Raw genomic sequence first — 21,073 nt, 5'->3', positions numbered from 1 at the left:
TTTATTATTCAATTGTTTATAAATTAACGTAGCTTGGATTTGATTAAAAGTAACTTGTTATATAAATCTTAATTGTAAAAATCAGTTAAATTAAAAATGATGTCAATGCTACAGTTAAATGTTAAAAATTAAAACTAATTTAACTTTTTAACTCATTTATGCTCAGGCTTGGTTTTTCTTTAATGTTTCAGTTACTTATTTTAATTTTTTTTTTTTCTACAAAGTAAGTTTTCTTATATAATATCAAAATATGAAAACGCATAGCCATTAGTTTAATTTGCCTCATGTAAAAAGTATATAATGACATTTGGACATCACTCCCCTCCAATAATAAAGTACATGGAGTATCCAATTTGCTTCAAGAAACTTCCCTCAATACTGATGACAGTAGCTTTAGTTTTCTGGTATAGTTTTTTAAAATTTACTTTAATAGCAATATCATAAAATATACTTAGTAATATAGGCAGACTGTCTTTGCTCAGTATCCTTTCGTATACAATGATTTTTATCAATAAATTCTAATTTAAACAATACATTACGGTGACCCTTCTAAGCACCTATTGTGAAACAAAACAATACCCACTTATCACATTTTTTTGTTATGTTTTTCCTAGAAATTTTCAATTTTTAAAGTTGATTTAAAAAGTACAGATTATAATAAATTTCCTTACAGAAAACAGCTCTAAAATTGAAAATCTAAATGGTTTTTCTAATTAATTCTTGTTTACAGATATACACAAAAAAAAAACATAGGTCATTGTAAAATCAATACATTGATTACTCCACTCAGAATCTATAAAATATTGTAATGTAAATAATATAATTCTTTGCTGGTATACTGCAACAGTGCAACCTAATTAACTGTATAGCTTATTTAATTAATTTGCAAATTTAAATTATAAAACATTCACAAAAACAAAAATGTATAGAACAATACACGTATCATCATGAATTATTTATAAATATGTTCAAATTATTAACAACAGTGAGAACATTCTGTTTTATGCTGATTATTTATGATGTGATGGTCTATTGACAACTACTCCACCAAAAAATTCATGTTTTGACTGCAGTCTATCCATGGTCCAAGTTTTGGTGATTGGGTTGTAAATTTCTACAGTACCATTAAATTCTCCACCCATGACATACAATAAACCATCTAATACAGCTACTCCTATAACAAATGTAATTTAAATTCAATATATTTTTAAAGTTAACACTCAAAAAAAAATTATTATTTTAGTCACCAGGCCTGTATCGAGGGAATTGCATATCAGCTATAAAAGACCAAACTCCGTCACTTGGTCTATAAACCTCAACACTTTTAAGAATCCCTCTTGTATCATAGCCACCAATAGCATACAAAAGACCGTCCAAGACTCCTACACTAACACCTTGACGACATACAGACATTTCTGCAACTGGCATCCATTTGTCAAGACTGGGATCATAATATTCCACAGATTTCAAAACTTCACTATTAACACCTCCAACCTACACAATTTAACTAAATGAAATGTATTACAAAATAAAAATAAAGAAATAATATAATATTAATCACCGCATATAAACGATTATTGAGAACACCAACACCCAAATCATATCTCTCAATTGTCATATTAGACATCATTCGCCATTTTTGAATACTAACATCGAATACCTCTACACTCTTCAATATAAGGTTGAATAAACGTCCACCAACCTATAATTACAAAATTATATATATATTATACAGTATAAAATAATAATTAAAATATTTGTTTAACTTACTGCATATATACAATTATCTAATACGCCAACCCCTAATCTATGTCGTCTAACTAACATATCAACCATTGGAACCCAAAATGGAGATTGTTGAGATACATCTAGCATAATAACAGATTTAGAACTTTTTTGATCTACACCTCCTACAGCAAAAACCAACTGTTCTTTTATCACGCCGAGACCAGCTAACTGACGACAATTACTTATCCCTGGTGCCTTCTCTCGTAGATTGGTTGCTGGGTCATACCATTCTGTATAACACATTGGCAATGTTTTAGACCGATTGAACATTAGAATAACCTAATAGAATATAAATTGACAAAATAATTGTGACGATAACTTAATCTACTCGGAATCATACTTTTTGAGAACCATTTAACTGTCTAGGTTTACATCGTATTGATTGTGGAATGGCAAAATTATGAAATGATTTTTGTAGATTAAAACTTAATGCTTCAATTATATGATCTTTACCTAAAAACATAATAATAATTAATAAAATAAATGAATTAATAATGAATGCATACTAGTATTTATAGAAATAACAAACATTTAGGATTATTCTTTAGAAGAGGTTCGTTTATTATATTAAATAATATATCAGGCCTGGATGCTAATATTGGCAAACGTATATGTTCCATTAATTCTGGTAAATAATTTTTTCTCAAATCCAAACTATTTTTTACCCATTTAATAACACCTTGAAATACCTATAATAACAAATAATTAATGTTAAGGGCATCGAATGCGGTGATTTTCTGTCTTTGTCTAACACACGAGGAACATAAGAATAACAACCTATGCGACTGGCAGAAGTTAAGGTACTCCTAGTTGTTCGATTTAAAAAATGTAAAGATGTTTGAATTGGTATACAAGTTTACTTTGCATCAGTCGAAGCATATTTTTAATGTTTTTAATAATCATTAAACATGTATCATTATTATTAAAATATGTGTAATAATTGTTTTAAGTGGATTATGAGGACATTTTGGGCAATTGTTAAAAATGTGCTGCTTTATTCTGAAAGGTTTTGTTTATCTATGGTTAGTCTGTACATGCCTATAGCTACAGATTATTGTTTATTGTTCTTAGTTGGGTGAAATAGAAATATTTTTCCGCTGTAACTATAGTTAGTTAGGTTAGTTGGGTTAATTAGGGTAAAAAATTGCAAGTAAAAATGTTCATGAAAAAAACAATAAAAATATAATTTTAAATGTACACAACAACTACAGTTGTAATTTATTTCAGCATTATGTAATATTATTATATTGCAAAATATTTTTTTTTATACATTGGTTTTATTGCCAATAACAATAGACGTCAAGATTATTATTTTCACATTATTTTGAAAAAAAAATTGATTTTGTGATTTTAAGTATAATAATATTTAAATAATATTTAAGGATAGACATACCAAATTCTTTAACAGCTAGGTATAGCATAAACTATACAATATTTGTGGTTAATTATTATTGTTATTATTTACAATTTATATTTTTGATATTTTAATTTGATAATATCGTCCTAAAACTGATATTTGTGATTTTTACCCTTGTCATCTTTTAGTTGATTTTTTCTGTTTTATTATTTTTAGATTCATAGTTAATAGAGATTTGATACTCATGGATTTACATAAACATTCAGGGCTATAGGCCGTAGCAGTGAACCTTATTTTTCTATAACTATGCGATATCTATATTTATCTATCAATAATTATTGACATAATTAATTCACAGGATAACAATTTTTTTTCATGGATGAAATTATGATTATTCAAGAATAGTTACACCACATAAAAATCATTACTAGATAGTACAATATTATATTGCATGTGTATGTTAGCTCTTGTATTAAGTTGATTTTCCATACAATAATATTATGATTTGGGTTTGCTTACTTTTTCTTCAAATGGAACAGCAAGGTCATTATAGGAAATAATCTTAACCACATCTTCAAAAGGTAAAGATAGGAACTCACTCGTTTTAACCACGTCCCTGAAATTAATTGTCATTATATGGATAACTTATCACTGAAAAATATAGAGAATGAAGTTATATATATCATACAGAAACTGTTTTTTTATTAATGCATCAGAACTTGACAACAATTCCGTACAGTTATGCAAGTCAGCAAACGCTCTGATACCAAGACAATTCGATGCATCCAGTTGTTTTTGTAAAAACTCAGCACATGCAGCACTTACATAATCTAACTGTAAGATGTTAGCAGCTGGTAATAAAACCTTGAAAATCAACAATACATTTAAAACAATTTTATATTAGTCAATGACAAATTGAATTGTTAATTTTACCTGTACATTTTCATTTGTCACTATAAATTCACCAGTATAAATATAATCTATTAATAGTTGTAAAATGATAGAGTCTAATTCTCTTATATTAACAAGATCTTTATTGTTCTTATCAAAATTATTTAACATCGCTCGGAAATATGGACTAGCTGCCGTTAGAACATTTTTATGACCAAACGTTATACATCCATCATCTGTTACAAATCTGATATCACATAAAATTTCATTTCTAAAAACAAAAATGTGTTAGGTACTAATATTTATTTTGAATGAAACTAAAATCATTGACAACATACTTGCGTTGAGATTGTAATTCTTCTAGTATTCTAACAGAGTGAAGGTTATTTCTGAAATGTGTTTGTGCACATTTATTGGTTTTCAAAACTGGCTTTAGATCATTTTCACACGATGAAGTCTGTGAGGCATCCATTTCTTTTACTGACATTACACCTTTGAAATTATTTAAAAAATTGTGATACATTTTTGTATCATGATTAAAACTTAATAATACATTTAAGCATAGAAGCAGTAAAAATCAACAAAATACTGCTGTTAAAAAATTACTAAGTTATAAGAAAATTAAATAATTGTTGAAATAAATAATAATAAGCAATTAATAATGTTGATTGTTCCTAGATTGTAGATTTTATGTATAATGGCGTGTACTTTCAGTTCTTTAATTATTGTTGGCTCTAAAACTTTTACAGGCCATTTTAAAATGATTGTCAGGCCACAATTATATACTTCTTCTATTTAGTTTATGTACCTAAATATCTATTGCAGCAAGCAGGCGATACAATATAAATAAAAACAAGGTATGTTATTATTTTTATTATTAATTGTTCTTTACAATATTACTTTTAATAATTTTGTATGGATAGTTATGTACTCATTGTCTATAAAGAATTTATTTAAATAATAAAATTTACTGATTCTATACCTATTATGTGTTTTTATTAAGTATTATTGCCCAAAAAAATGTACTTCACCTTTATTATTTGCCACTTCACATTTTGGTCACAATATTATTTAAAGTCTAAAGCATTTGGTATATTTTTATTGTTAGTAAAATATTACACTGTGTGCAGTCTGTGTCTAGACGCCAAATCATTGTAGGTAAGATAATGTATGCTCAACCATTGTCAGGCGTTTAGACTCGGCACAAATATTATTGAATTTAAATTAATTTATAGACTAGGTATATTGTATTTTCTACTCAAAATAGGTAGGTAGTGCCATCATTGGGTGGCGTCTTCCGTCATACTACTCATGTTATATATTCTTTTATCAAACTTGCTTATTGTTCTTTGAACAGATTGTAAACATCTTGTAAAAATAAAAATAATATTGGACTTACTTACCTATGTATTGTAATTTGTAGTTGAATACAATCCGTTGCAATAATGGACAATACTGCAGGACAATACTGCAGGACAATACTGCAGGACAATAATATGCGTATGGTAATCAATGTAGGTACCCATATAACGCTAAAAATTTAAATTGATCTGTCTAATATATTGTACAACGCAATTTAATATACAAAATACCTATCTAACTGATGCCGAATTTTCATTCCCACAGCACACGGACTATGGTACTGACTGTGGCGGTGTCGCGTCTGTGCCTCGGAGATAGATTTGATGGTGTCTTCTTGGCTCTTGCTGCCGTCTTGCTAGGCCGAAGAAAAATATACAAAAATATTAGGTACGTTTTAATGTTGTCGTGCATCCCACCCTTTATACAGGTATTTAAAATAATATTATGTTACGTTGTTTACGTAGTAAGAGATTATCGAACTCATTTATTTATAAGTTATAGTAGTGTATGTTAGTATAGCGTTGATTACATAGTATTTATAGTCAATATCAGTAATTAGGTTAGTACTTGGGTACTTGGTACAATAGTACCACTTAATATGATGTGACATTGTTTATAATATTACTATTAAATGTCGGTTTTATCAGTCATGACTCATTAGTAAATCTAAGTCCGTGTCACGAATAATAATACGTATAAATTATTTTAATTCGTGGTCCGCGGTCATAACGAATCAACGTCCAAATGTCCAATGTACCTACTGGCTACTACCATCTAGGCAAATGGTAAATGGACGTTTCCCTCCCCCCCCCCCCCTTCCCAGACTGTTTTCAGACTAGTATAAGACATTTTCCTCCGGATATATTTTTGATGCCGACATTTTCCCTCCATTTTTTTTAAAGTTTATTATTGACTATATTAAATTTAATAATTTACCCAATTTTATTTATTATTTAATATAAAATGATTTTTTTTAAATAAAATATAAAATAGTTTTTATTTACATAAATATAATAGATTATAAATGTATACCTATGTACCTAATAAAATGTTTGATCAACTGAACTACTTGAAACAATAAACATTTACAGGGCCGGATTGGTATGTATCGGAATTTACACTTCTAAGCGGCCCATTCACTGGCTCAAAATTACGTCTAAAATTATTATTAGCTATTATAGGCGGCCAATCGTATTTAAAACATGAATTTATTTTCACTCAATCACTCATACGACTGGCCCAAACTTTAAGCGGCCCACCGAGATTTTCTCGGTAGCTCGCCTAACCTATCCGGCCCTGAACATTTAAAAAAAATAAGTATTAAATAAAATATAGTTATTAATTAATAAAATGGCTAAAAACTCCGACAAAAAATTATGCATTTTGTAAAAAACATTAGATTTCTGATTCTTTTATTATTTTTTAACTTATATTTTTTAGCCTTTGTTCATATTCATTTAATTTTAGATTCTCTGCGGAGCGATGAATGTAGGTATTGATTTTACAATGATATGTGTTTTTTTTTTTTGTGTCTGTCATCACCTTTTAGGACAGTAAAAGTGCTTGGATTTTCTTCAACAGTAACTTTTCTGATAGGAAAATGAATCTAGTTGGTACTTTGGGGGGTCAAACATTTCTCAAACGCGACGTGAAAAACAAAAGAAAAATTAAGAAAAAACGGAAAATAAAAAATTAGCATTTTCTATACACCATAACATTTTCCAAATATTTTGACTTATTTTGAGCTGTTAACGGACATTTTCAGTTTCCATTTTTTTAATTTTTTTTCTATAAATATCAATATAATTTTATTTGTTGATTAAAAAAGCTTAAAAATTGAATAGAAGGCTCCTAAGTTATTGTTTCAAAGGCAAATAAAAAAAATTAAAAATCCAGTTACAATTTTTTTTTATAAGCATCTCAAGTTCAAATATTGACAAAATACGTAAAAATTACAGACATTTTGCAAATTATTTTTTTTTTTTTTTAATTAAAGAAGAAATTCATGGAAAATTTTTTTTTTAAATTTAAGATTTGAAAATGTAATACAAGATTCCTCATAAGTTTGTCTACTTTTATCAAAAAAAAAATGTCTACAAGAAAGTCAAATTAAATATTAATGAGCGTTGTAAATTCATATTTTTACAACATTTGATATTCACACGATTTCTCATATAACGATTTTCTTATTTTGTTGTAATTAAAAAACAAATTACTCTAGATACTTGAAAATTTCACTGAATGTTTATACTAGCATTTTCTGTACACGATAAAATTTTGACATGATATACGATTTTATTTTATAAATGTTTTTTTTTTAAATTTAAGCATTTAATTGCTAAATCTTAAAAAAAAACTAATATATTTTTGAAAAAACCTATATTAACCTTTTGATTACATTTTATATTCTGAGCAGAGAGATGAGTGTATATTGGTTTTACAATAATGTGTTTCTTTTTGTGTCTGTGTACACAATAAGTAGTTGAAAATAATAATTCTTCGATTTTCAGTATCTTCTCCGATGGGAAAGTGAATCTAGTTGGTGCATTCAGTAGGTTAATTTTTTAGAATTCCTAATAATTTTCAAAATCACCCGGAAGAACAAAAAAAAAAATTAAGGAAAACAGGAATTTTTACGCAAAATCTATTTACGACAAAATCGATTTTGGTTTTTGTTGTAACTCTAAAATAAATTACCGTATAGATACATTTACTGAATGTTTATATTAGAATTTTCTATATCATGCGTTGAGCTTTTTATAGGCGTATGAAATTAATGATTATTATTAATTTTATTTTAAGTAATGTTGCTAAAAAATGTTTCGCTCTGTCAAAACATTTTTAAATGTAATACAAGGTTCCTCATAAGTAGATGTTCGTGGAAATTAAAAGAAAAGTTGAACGTAAATTCACAATAATTTTTTATGAGCGTCTGAAGTTAGAATTTTGACGAAATTCTTAAAAATTAAGAACATTTTCAAATTATTTTGAGTTTGAAATTAATTATCTTTGTATACCTATCTAAGGTTTGAAAATTTAATACAAGATTCATTATAAGTTTGTCTACCTTTAAAAAAACTGTCTAACGGAAAGTTAAATTACATTTTTATGAGCGTTTGAAGTTCATAATTATACAACATCGGATATTCGATTTCGCATGGAACGAATTTCTTATTTTATTGTAATTCAAAAATAAATAACAGTAGATACTTGAAATTTACACCAAATGCTTATTTTATAATTTTCTATACATAATACAATTTATAAAATTTATAAATGTCAAAAAAATTTTATTTTAGAAACATTAAAAATTCGATACAAGTCTGTTCTGTAATCAATGCTTGTACTATTTTTCAAGTATACGACTTCAATTGTTTTAATGCCGAAATTGTTCTTTCTGATGACTATGCTAGAATAAAGACTAAATTTACTAACATTGTCATCAATTAGGTAGGTACCATAAAATATAAAAAAAAAATCAACGGATACTTTATTCAAATTATCAATAGCCCGGCGTTAGACATTCATTCTGAGGAACTTTTTTCTATTTTTCTATCCATACTTTAAATTCTGATTCAAATGTATATTGACTGGGTAAAACATTTTTAAAAATCATTTTAACTAGTTTTAAGTTTGTTGAGTAGATTTGGAATCAACTTTTGTAATACATAAATTATTTTAATGTGTTTAGGAAATCGTTTTATTAATTGATTTTTAAAATAATCAGTAAATGGTATAAATATCGTTCGTTTATAATACTGTTCCGGTGATTCAGTGGTGCCAAAATATATATTTATCTATATGACAATTGTCATAGGTGATGTCATTCTTTAGTTATTTTAAGAAAATTTGTTTGATAGATAACATAAAAACTATGCTTGGTGTATGGTTAAGTAATTATAAGAAATCGGTGGGTGTCAAAATTTTATGTGGAGGTATCTAACGTCGTAGGTAAAATTGTGGACTTCGGCGCCACTGTGCGGTGAATGGTGATTCACCTGGCGTATTACTACGAGAAAGTTGACGCCCAGTTATTCGAGGTATTTGTAGTTTCATCCAATATTTTTTTTTTTTTTTAACATTTATTTGGATATATACAATCTGTAAATAATAGTTACAATAAGCATATGAGCTGGATTACAATCGACTTTGAAAAAACGTGAGGGGAGTAGTTACCCGGCAGTAACACTCGACGTGAAGTTATCATCCAATATATTCAAGTTATTTTCGACTTTTAAAAACAAAATTTTGAATATTGTTATAACGACGTATTTTTTATGGTTTGATGATTTACCTATATCTGGGAAATGGATGATATTATACAATATACATACTACATATCTTGTCATGCCTGTGGCACGCGATTCGAGAAATATAATTTCACGTTTTCCACCATTGTATAGGACACGATTCATTTATCGCGAACTATTGGTATAGTCATTTAACAGGTTTTTAATTTATTAAGCAATTTATAATTTAATATATTATAAATTATATTACTACAAAAATGTTATATTGACCAATAAAGTATAGAATGCAAGTCATTGAACGAAACGGCAATCTATAATTGATAAGCGAATGGTTAGAATCAATAACAATATTTAATCGAACCCCTATAATATTTTATAAATCAAATCAAGGCCCGGTAAATAATTTATCGCAAGAAAAAATTAATTATTTTGATACAGCACGTCATCGTGTCCGCGTGGATGTTGTTTTTTCGCTTTTGAGCGTATAGGAATTTAGATATTACGACCTTAATATATTTAATAATATAATTATTATTCTATTGGAATTTTCTCGCATTTCCCTATTTACGTAGGTACGAATATTTTAAGAGTATTTAAATAATTATAATATTATCTTTACATATTTTTTGATAATCGCACGTAGCCCGTGGTTAACATTCACCTATAATAAATGGATGTGTTTATATGCAGGTACCATACCTACCATAGATAATATATGTTAATAGTTAATATATAATATATTGATATATATTAATACTATGATACCTACGTATAAAACGTTGTATGCAGGTGCCAGGTACCGTACATTCGTAATAAAAATAAAAATTTAAAAAAAAAAAGCAGATCGTAGTTTCCTTGACAATCATATAGATATTATATACAACAGGTACTTTGAAAGTTGAAACGCACACGATTAGAGTAATCAATTCGATAAGTGAAAAAATATAATATGTCTAATGTACATTTTATATTTTTATCACAATGAACAAAAAAAAAAACGTGAAATATATAGTATATACTGCCCACAGTAAGCTCCATTTCCATCATATTATACATTTCCGATTTTTCAAATTTGAATATATGCGTTATTTTGCGGACTAATTTTCAATTTTTGCGTACAAAGTTTTTTAGCATATCAAAAAATACGGATGACATGCTGGTGAAATGTTGCAAAAACTAAAAAAATTCACCTACTTCATTTTTTGGTATACAATCATTTTGCGGATAATTTTCATTTTTTGTGGACAGCTAGATTTTTAGCATTTAAAAAAAAAACTACAGAAAATTAAAAAAACCACTTGCTTTACTTTTTACTATACCATCATTTTGTAGATGATTTGCGTAATTTTGTGGACTAATATAAATATAAATTTCGAATGTGGCCCGCAAGTTGAAAAATGTACACGCCTGGTATACAACTTGATTAGAGTAATATTGGCTGATTATTTCATAGGACTAAGATTATCGCTGCTTCGATAAGGTGATACGAGATTGTCAAAGTACAACAGTTTATTATTATATTAAACCAGTTCTCGCAGTCGCAGACACTATTGTTACTAATTGTCAGTATTGTATTGTATGCTCCGTGATTATCCGCGGTTCTTTCTGTGTTTAATGTTGCGTGTCTATTATAGTGCATCGTTATTTGTTCGGTTTTTTTAATTCTTTCATCATCATGAATGATAATAAGAACGATATTCAAGTTGGCCAAATATTCAATAGTTATGAACAAATTTTTGAAACTTTATCAACAACAATAAGCGTCAAGTTACAATCCTTTGCCGACATGGTTACAACAGGCCTTCAAAAAGTACAGGTAAACGAACTATACTACACTACAATTATATAGGGTGGAAAGCTAAAATTACCTGTTTCAAGCCTTCCAACTCTACTCGGGTCAAGATTTCGAGTGTAAGTTTAGAACACAATCACGAAATAAGCAGGACTGCGTTTGGAACGACAAGAATGAAACTTATTATTGCCCACTGGTGAACAAACAAACGTGTTGACGGATCTTCACGCCGCGAACTGTAAAGTCAGTCAGATTAGCCGTGTATTTCAAAGTAAATTTGTCAAGAAACTTTCATCACAAAAAATTCTATATTTGCTTCGAATGTTAGTTCCTAAATCTTTCGAGCCTCCAGTACAACAAGCATTGAACGACGATAACAATAGTGAGGGGACATCGACCACCTTTGAAGACGAAAGCAAGCCTCTTGATCTAACCCGACGATTACCACTGGAATTTAAGGATAAAGTGAAAGTTAGAGTAAGACCCAAACACGCATTAAAACAACTTTGCTCCTTCGATAAAACAGGTGTTGACAGAGGCACTAAAAAACACCATAGCAGTGAGCCACCCCCCAAAAAACAGTAAAAATTATTCTATGAAGGTATTCATGTCTGGACGATTTGGACACAGTATACCTGCAGACTGCAGCGGTAGTCAGAAAAAAGCCAAGAAAAAAAAGTCAAATAAGAAATTAATAAATACGTATATATATATATATATATATATATAAAAAAAAAATAATATTATAATATTTAAATAATATAAATTCAAATATTTAATTTTTGATTTTTAACACAGTTATTCATACTGTATAGTGTATAGTATACTTATAAAAAATCATTAATACACAGGTTACCTAAGTTGTCATTTATTATACAAAATCACATTTAAAGATATTCTCATGTCATTTATGTGTACAACATTAAAAACATTTTTCATTAACATTGTGTAGTAATTAGTAATGTTTATGAGTAATAATTGCAATTATCATTTAGCAATTATCAGATTTATGTCTTACATCTAATATACTAAGTAATATTATACTTACTGACCTACCATTCATTTTCCACCAGAAAGACGGTTTGTCAGCCTAGGATATTTTTTAGTATATTTATATTGTTATTATTAATACAGTAGCCGGTTAAGTTAAATTATTATTACCTATTTGTTTATTATCATATTTGGAAAATTATTAATATATATTAATATACCTATTTTTTAAAAATTGAAAACTGAAAATGATTTTGTAGAAACCCGATTTTGTTTAAAAATTCCCGTTTTTCTTTAATTTTTATTTTGTCCATTCTAATAATTTCAGATATTTATTTGATATCTATTTTGAGGTATTTTAAAATGTTTGTAACTTCTCAACTTTTCTGGTAGAAAAAAATGCTGTTTTTTAAAATAAATGGAGAAAAAAAATTAAAATTAATTAAAAATGTTTGGTAACCAGCTTGGTTATACCGACCTCACTTGGATTGTATTTGATTAGTTAAAATTTTTTTTTCTATAAATGTCAATAAATAATAATTTATCCGGTCAAAAAGTTTAAAAATGTAATAGGTACGTAAGTTTTTATTATAGCTAAGATATTAACAGTGGCTTGGCGTGGCGCGTTGGCTGCTACCAGTCGCGGGATGCGACTGGGAGTAAGTAACGGCCACAGCTACTAGCTCCCGGATGGGTGACCACCCGGGTTCATAGTAGTTAAAAACCTTGCCACACATACACGTGTTTGCTACCTACCGTAACCGTTAAAAAAAAAAAAAAAAAACAATCGTAAAACCAACCTACCGTACCAACCTTACCCCTACCACAGTTCATAACCCCTACAACAGCTAATGGCCATAGTCGCCGGGTTTAAGTTCAATAAAAAAAAAAAAATATTAACATAGGCATCATGGTTATTTTTTATAAGCATTTCAAGTTCAAATTTCGTCAAAACCACAGTTAATTTGTAGTTCAAAACTTATAAAATATTAAATGTGTATAGCTAAGGCTATATAATTTAATACAAAGCCGTTCATACTTTTACCGAAAAAATTACAGATAATTTTAGGAAAATTGGTATGCAAATACAATGTTTTTTCAAAAATGAATTCATTCTGATAAGACGTATATGAAATTTACATCTTGCTATAGTTGACAGTTGAACCTTGATAAATATTTATTTATTTTTTAAGGAATAACTATACGGGAAATGGGGGGGGGCTTCAGCCCGTTAGCCCCCCCCCCTGCCGACGCCACTGACACTTATTAAGTATCAAAATTCTTTAAATTAATTTAATTATAGTTTTTCTGAAATTATTATTCCTACAATTATTATGGTACCTATTTAAAATAATTTTAGATTCTGAGATTTTTGATTTATGCTTTACACTTCACAGAAAAGTGGCATACTCCGAGAACTTGTATTATCTAACTTTTTTTTTTTAAATATACCTATATAAACCGTTTTTTTTAAAGTTATTTTAAGTTAAAATTTGGATAAAATTACATATTAAATAACCAAGATAATAACTAGGTATTTTAGTTATGTATTTGTTATTTTTTAACATTAATTCAACTTAGGTATACCGTATTAATAATAATTAATAAGCAATGACAAATATTCTAGACTGACTGAGAAAGTATTATTTCCAAAAAATGTACAACAAATTTACAATTTGTCATTTCACATCATGATCACAATATTCTTTAAAGATTTGGTTAGGTTATTGTTTTTTTAGTTTCCTAGTAAAATATTACGCTGCAGTGTGCATGTGTCTAGACCAGTGGTTCTTAACCTTTTTTAGTTAAGCGCCCCCTTTATCGTAATAACTAACTGCCAACGCCCCCCCCCCTCATGCAAAATCAAATTTTCTTCTTATAAATATATATATATATATATATTTATTCATCAGTACCTATATTATAACATTTATTAATTTAAGTAAAAACTCTTATTTTTAGATAGTTATGGTTATATTTACACCACCTAACAAAACAATTTTACTTTACTATACAAAAAGATTAATTAACTATGAAAAAAAAAATTATAAAATATAAAAATTATAGGTACCTATCAATGACTGCCCTGAGCCTGATGAGTAGCTGCTAATGTGGCGATGTCTGGTTCAAAGCTAAACGTAAATAACCTCTGTTGCAAATGTCCAACCGATGTCTTTGTTTCGTCAAAAGCTGAACAAAAACGCTGAATCCTTTTTCAACTAGATAAGTTGACGGGAAAGAGAGAAGCAACAATTTAACTTGTTGCCATAGTTGTGGATAAGTGTCTTTAAGCTTGATCCAGGCAAGCTCATAACCGACCTGCTTTAACAAGTTGTGCCTCACAGTCGTGTTTAAGATCGATAAACTCCATTTGTAAATGAGATTCGAGATCTTCCACAGATTCAAACGAATTGTAAATAATAAATTGTATTATTTTTAATCTCCTAGTTTGAAAAAGCTCACCGCCCCCTTCAAAACTACCATCCCCGGAGAGACCGAAATGCCCCCAAGGGGGCGGTACAGCCCCCGTTAAGAACAACTGGTCTAGACCATGCTAGGGAAGATAGGTAAAAATATAATGTCCTCGACCATGGCTGGACGTCAAGAACTTCAGAAACATCGAAAATAAAATTGAATTAAAATCAATTTATAGAATAATATCAATGTATTTTCTTGCTTATTTATCGTGTTTGAATTCAAATCAGTGTAATAATGGACAATACTGCAGGACAATAGGTAGGTATAATGGACGTATGCTAGTGGTAGTATGGTAATGAAATGTGGGCCTATATTATAATCGATCTAAGTATCAATATAACGCTAAGAATTTAAATTTGTTTATCCAATATATTTTACCTAGCAATTTAAATTATAAAATACCTAACATCAAACGGGCCAACTTGAGGCAGTTCTGAAATTATATTGTAAATAACTTTAAAATTAATTAATTTAGATGAATTTTCAGTTACATATTATTTTACTCGAGGTTTGGTTTATTTATTTCTGCTGCATCTGATCCGCACAAATTATTCTTTCTATGTTTTTTATTAATTTTTCTGCTTGCCCCATGTATTTCTTATGAAACACCTATAAATAGGTATATTATCATTCACTTAAATCAACATGGGTCACTATTTAAAATTTAAAAAAAATAATAGACACTAGGTACCTACCTATACACCATAATATAGTAATATTTAAGACTAGATTGTATTAACTATTAAGGTTAGTCTTGTTTAAATTTAACCCAGTTATAACTTGGACCATGGTTGAATAATAGTGGCCTAAGTTGGACTAAAACTGTAAAATTGTATTTACTGATATGTATGCAGAAATATAATAATTTATAATATAGAGTATCTAGTAAATTTTACAAACATCCAAACCAATAGATATTGAACATAAAATGAATTAATAAAAAACCGGGAAGTGGATGTCGCTCTGCTATACAGTAGGTTACAAGTGAGTTAATGTATAATTAATTGTATTAAACTTGAATTCAATGATATAATATCATTGTATAAGAAAAACGATTCTGAGCGGAAACGGTTTATCAGTATGGATTTTTTAAATTTTTATTCGCTTGATATCACTGGGCTGATCTCAGCATAATAAACTATCTTACAAGATGATTTACATATCTAAACATTTTAGTTTCGCTGTTTGAAGTATAAAGACATTTTTTGTGCCAAAGACAGAAATACAATATAATATTTGATTTTTTTTTAAGATGAAAAATACTAACAGAGATTTTTGTTACTTTTGTTCTAATTGAGACTTTGGGATTTTAAATCCAATGAATTTACCAATATTTTTCAAAACTATTATCATTTGAAAGAGAAACAACATATTATTATATTTAAGAACAAATCAAACAGTCACTCCTTATTTAAGCTAAATCATTTTTGTTATCTTATTTTTTAATAATCCATAGCATTTTTACTTTTTTTCATTTAACAGCAAAATAATCAATTTTATGAAATTCAAATCAAAGCTTAATATATGATGTGGCATTAAACTACTTTTATTTGAATATAAAAACAATTCTTTAAACATGTAATTTTGGTGTTAGTATTTAAAAAATCATAATATATATCAACATATCGAAATTCATGGACATTATACACATAACTAACACAATTTTTAAAAGGATACTGTAAAATAAGAATAACACCATTCCACAAAATACCTATTCCTTATTTATAGTATATCATATGAAAATAAACCAGCACTTACCATCAAGACTTAAGGCTTAATAAGAAGACGTCTGATCTAGAAGAGTTCGATAAGTTTGTTTTATTTGACTCTTAGTACAGTGAACTAACAAACAGTTACAAAGCACAAAATGTGTGTGACAACAAATCTTTTGTTATAGTATAATTTTGTACATTAACTTTAAATAGAAATTCAACCAACAGAATTTTAACATATTATGTATAACATTATTTAACATATTATAATGACTAAGAAAAACAATACTAAATAATTTACAAACATATATTAATTTAGTTGGTTAATAATAACATTATAATATAATATATGTGACTTGTAATAAATCTACTTTTACATTATTAAAGTTAACTTTGGAACCAAGTTTAGTTACTCAAACAAATAAAAAAAATATCTTCCCCGATATAATATAAATCATTAATAATAAAAATAAATAATGCAAATATAAATGAAAATAATATATAATGGATGTACTACAATAAACCATAGTCATGACTCTTGAATATGTTATTGTACTTAGGAATAATATCATGAGATTATTAGAATAAAGCATTCTTACGATTTACATGTAAACGGAATAATCGTAACCTCCATTGATCCAATATATTAACCAGTTTAAGAGAATCTGATAATCCAGTTGGTTTTACCATGACATTTAAAAAGTCATACATTTCACTAAGTTTTTTTTCATCTCTGTACAAATCAAAAACAATTACAACATGTTCCAACAGCCGAATAAGACGGTGTAATATTCTTTTAGGTCGTCTATTGAAAAAATCTTTATCCACTAAGTCTTGAACAAACCTGGAAAAAATGTAAGAATTTTAGATTTGTTATTCAACAATGTATTATGATTTAATAAATTAAAATAGGTATAATACAAACAAGTTTAATTGAAAATTGTTCTTGCCAAAGAAAAGTATACTTGATGTATTTATTTTATACCTTCAAACATGTTTTAAATTAAAATAATCATAAATAAAATAACTTGCCATTCTTTAATATTAGTTGGAAATACACTCATGTTGTTGGTTCTTTCTAAAAGTGACTTATACAGCTTGAATGTTATATAAGTATATACTTTTTTCATTATCTTTCCTTCTAAAGGAAGGAATAAATCAACAACCATTTTAAGTAGTTTAGTATTATATTGAGAGTACAATTCTTGAGCAAATGTAATAATAGAAGCATCATCGTCATCTTGTAATGCAGTTTCAATACAAGCACTAAATAATTGTTGTATAACATTTATCATTTGTCCACAATACTGATCAAAGGATATTTTGGCAATATACTGTGCCAATGTTAGTAGTTCATCTTCACTAAATGTCTTATTATTTTTCTCAATATTATAAGATATGAAATTCATTACCAATTCAAAATTGTGCCGTTTAAAGTTCTTGCAATCATTTATTTGACTTTTTAATAGTGTACTATTAGTTAATGAATTCAAATCAGCTCCCCAGTTTGAAAAAATACGTTGAACATCCTATAAATAATTGGAATTAAAAACAAAGATATTGATATTTATTTAAAACATTATAAGTATTGTATACACAATTAATATAAACATACTTCAAATACTGGTGACCAATTAGAATTCATCAGATTATTAAAAATTATGTTGGCTTCAAGATCATTCCCCTCAATTGACATTAGAAGTAGCTGTTGTGAATAATATGATCCTGTTATATCAGAATTCTCTTCAAAGCTTACATTAAACTTAGAGGGGTCAAATATAACATATCCAAACTTCGGTAATACAAGTTTATCATCACTTTGGTTAATAGTATAGTTCACTTCTTTTTGAAACAAATCATCTACAATTTTCATCTCTTTATCAATTTCAGCATTTTTTTTCCAAAATTCACACTCAGCTTGTCTTTCTTTTAGAATTCTTTTCATATCAAATTTGAAAACTGGTTTACTTTTTTTGACCGTCAATTTATTTGGGTATTTGTTTTCATCATTAACATTTTTCTTAATTTTTGGCATCCTGAAATATGAAAAAAAAAACCGTTATATTCAGAGCAGTGATACGATCATGGTAGGTAACATGACGTAGAAGTTGTAAAATATTTTATAAAACTGTCTTTTACCAACACTTTTAAGGGTTATGTAATCATTGGACATTTGATAAAGAAAGTAGGTACTGCCGTACTGAAGATATTTTGTCTTAGGTAGGTACTACCCTGATAATTTACAAAAGTATTAAAATAAATAAATTATCACTCTTTACATACTATCAAAATCAGAATTATTTTATTTAATTAAATTTAGTTTTAATTTTAATACCTAAAGACTTAAAGGTTCAATAAAATATTTATAGTTCAAATTTTTATGACATAAATAAATAATTTTTGTTATTTTGTTGTTTTTTTCCAAAAACATTATTTTCTGTACCTATGTTCACAATAATATAATTCAAAATATTTTGACCAATTTAAATATGTTTGGCTTGTAGATTCAATGTTGAAACTATCTTAAGGTTCTCAACTATGTTTATATGTGTCTCAATAGTTATTCAATAATAATAAAAAAATTATTAGGTACATATTATAATATGAAAAACTTTTGGAAGACTAACTTAATATGCCCAAGTCTAAATCAGTAGCACAACCAGGTTTATTACTTTTTTTTGAATGGGGGAGTTTTCAACTTCAAAATTTTATCTCGATAGCGTTGTTTAGGGTTATGATTTATGTCTAGATGAACTATAGGCTGTATACTGTACACATACACAACATTACATATCTGAAATTTCAATTAAAATTATGAAACTAGATAGGTTATGTATTGCTCAGGTATGTATTAAATGTTTAAATTACCCACATAGAATTTGTAAATAAAAATTTTATTGGTGAGTGAGTTGGGCAAGTACATCCACTCCTCTAGTTGTTCATATTTTTTTTTATTCAATTACATACAATACATAGAAGTTATTGGTAAATATCCCGGTCGGCAGGTACCTACTTTATGGTAACTGCAACCCTCAACTATCGAATCTAGTATCCAGTTACACCAAACTAGTGCATAAACAACCATGAATCTGTGACATTTGATACTGTCGCGATTAATCTCTATGTGACCAGAAAAATATTGACGAGTAGGAATACATTAACGATGTGTGAAACCCATGAAATTGATTCATCAGCGAATTTTTTTACAATTACGAAGCCGGGCACAGTAGGAACCTAACAATGTAAAATCCTCCCAATACCATTAGCAAAAAAAGAACTTATTCAATAAGTACTTCACGTTCAATTAATGTTCAAGAGATCATTATATTTGTCTACGATAAATATCATCAATTTGAATTTGTGTGATTTCGACGAACCCGTCAGGTGTCATAGCGAATCCACATTATTAAAATATTCTTTATTAGGGTTAAGGCTTCAACTACTAGGGCATTAGTCTGCGGTACTGTAGGGGAGGGTACTGTAAATTTGTGTACACATGTGTGTTTGTTTTGGCAGAATTTTTGATTTTGGCACCCGTAGGTATCTGCCATGCCCGAGTGGGGGATGGCGGCACGTCTTGTTCTCCGGACACCGTGACTTGCCAGAAGAAAAATGCCGCCCGCGACCGAGGTATCGAACCAGCGCCGGAGTGCGTCGCAACCGACCCCTTAGTCCGCACCGTACCCCAATATTATAATACGCGTTTTGCTTACTTGATCGGATGATTTTTTACTTCTTTTCGGTGCAAAATAAACAATCGGATCGTTCACCGAAAGACGGACTGGCGGTGCGGTACAACAACTGAGAAAGCGAAAAGGAGAGTGTATCGACAATGGCCGAAACAAAGCGTCGCTTAAAATATGTTCAAATTGTTCAATATCGGTACGACGGTCGACGTTTATTGTTGCTTGATCGTAAATCGGGATATCGTGTTTTCGCGAAACATTAAATTGTTTGATTTACCGTTTTCCGCTAAACAAGTCCGCCGGCGCACGCGCGAAAATATAACGGCGGTAACTAAGCTGATCGTTAAAAACATTTCGTCGAATCCCGCGATCATAATTCCCGTACGGTATAAATTCGGATGCGGATCCGGTCACACTGTCACTGGTCCCGTGGCCTTTTTCTCTCGCAGCTAAGATGTACATCTTTAATCGTGGGCCACAGGCCACAGCTGATAACTGCTATCACCACGTCCTTCAGCTGCTCGAACTCGAACACCGAACGTCCGAAATCGTCATCTGCATCATAATTTTTACAATTTGCGTACGACTTTCTGTTGTTCACGACCGATCGACGGCAATAGATCTCTTCGTCGAGACCACCTATAGCAGGTAAGCGCAATCGTAAGTACAGTCGCTTTTATTTTTCAAACGGACATCGTCCGAAAAACGACTTATCGTATCGGCGTCTTCGCGCTGAGGCCGACGATACATCCAATAAGGTGTCGTCC

At 28.8% G+C, this 21,073-nt stretch overlaps 2 protein-coding genes across 2 annotated transcripts; both read right to left on the bottom strand.

The window, feature by feature from the left end:
• Positions 1 to 446: 446 nt before the first annotated feature.
• On the bottom strand, positions 447 to 5,898 carry LOC132944965 (ring canal kelch protein-like). The gene is made up of 12 exons (XM_061014544.1): positions 5,629 to 5,898; positions 5,440 to 5,568; positions 4,375 to 4,528; positions 4,079 to 4,307; positions 3,834 to 4,009; positions 3,665 to 3,761; positions 2,318 to 2,477; positions 2,129 to 2,241; positions 1,771 to 2,067; positions 1,562 to 1,702; positions 1,248 to 1,494; positions 447 to 1,174 (listed from the first exon to the last, which is right to left on the bottom strand). The coding sequence occupies exons 3-12, from the start codon at positions 4,521 to 4,523 to the stop codon at positions 1,011 to 1,013; spliced, it is 1,773 nt and encodes a 590-aa protein (XP_060870527.1). The 5' UTR covers positions 4,524 to 4,528; positions 5,440 to 5,568; positions 5,629 to 5,898; the 3' UTR covers positions 447 to 1,010.
• A 10,533-nt stretch (positions 5,899 to 16,431) lies between these two features.
• On the bottom strand, positions 16,432 to 20,826 carry LOC132944967 (uncharacterized). Its single transcript, XM_061014546.1, has 4 exons — positions 20,334 to 20,826; positions 18,236 to 18,656; positions 17,653 to 18,149; positions 16,432 to 17,464 (listed from the first exon to the last, which is right to left on the bottom strand). The coding sequence occupies exons 2-4, from the start codon at positions 18,653 to 18,655 to the stop codon at positions 17,200 to 17,202; spliced, it is 1,182 nt and encodes a 393-aa protein (XP_060870529.1). The 5' UTR covers position 18,656; positions 20,334 to 20,826; the 3' UTR covers positions 16,432 to 17,199.
• Positions 20,827 to 21,073: the final 247 nt, after the last annotated feature.

This window comes from Metopolophium dirhodum, chromosome 5 (assembly GCF_019925205.1).
Source record: "Metopolophium dirhodum isolate CAU chromosome 5, ASM1992520v1, whole genome shotgun sequence".
In the NCBI taxonomy this organism is placed as follows: Eukaryota; Metazoa; Arthropoda; class Insecta; order Hemiptera; family Aphididae; genus Metopolophium; species Metopolophium dirhodum.
Note: the sequence above shows the minus strand (reverse complement) of the source record. Positions and strands in the feature narration are given on the sequence as shown.

Bases quoted from the DNA above. Each gene is read 5' to 3' on its own strand.
- LOC132944967 (XM_061014546.1), bottom strand. From the start codon at position 18,655: ATGCCAAAAATTAAGAAAAATGTTAATGATGAAAACAAATACCCAAAT. The intron at 18,150-18,235 runs GTATGTTTATAT...AATTATTTATAG, and splicing joins ATTGGTCACCAGTATTTGAA to GATGTTCAACGTATTTTTTC. The intron at 17,465-17,652 runs GCAAGTTATTTT...CATTTTTTCCAG, and splicing joins CCAACTAATATTAAAGAATG to GTTTGTTCAAGACTTAGTGG.
- LOC132944965 (XM_061014544.1), bottom strand. From the start codon at position 4,523: ATGTCAGTAAAAGAAATGGATGCCTCACAGACTTCATCGTGTGAAAAT. The intron at 2,478-3,664 runs GTAAGCAAACCC...TTGTTATTATAG, and splicing joins CTGTTCCATTTGAAGAAAAA to GTATTTCAAGGTGTTATTAA. The intron at 1,703-1,770 runs GTAAGTTAAACA...TTGTAATTATAG, and splicing joins TAGATAATTGTATATATGCA to GTTGGTGGACGTTTATTCAA.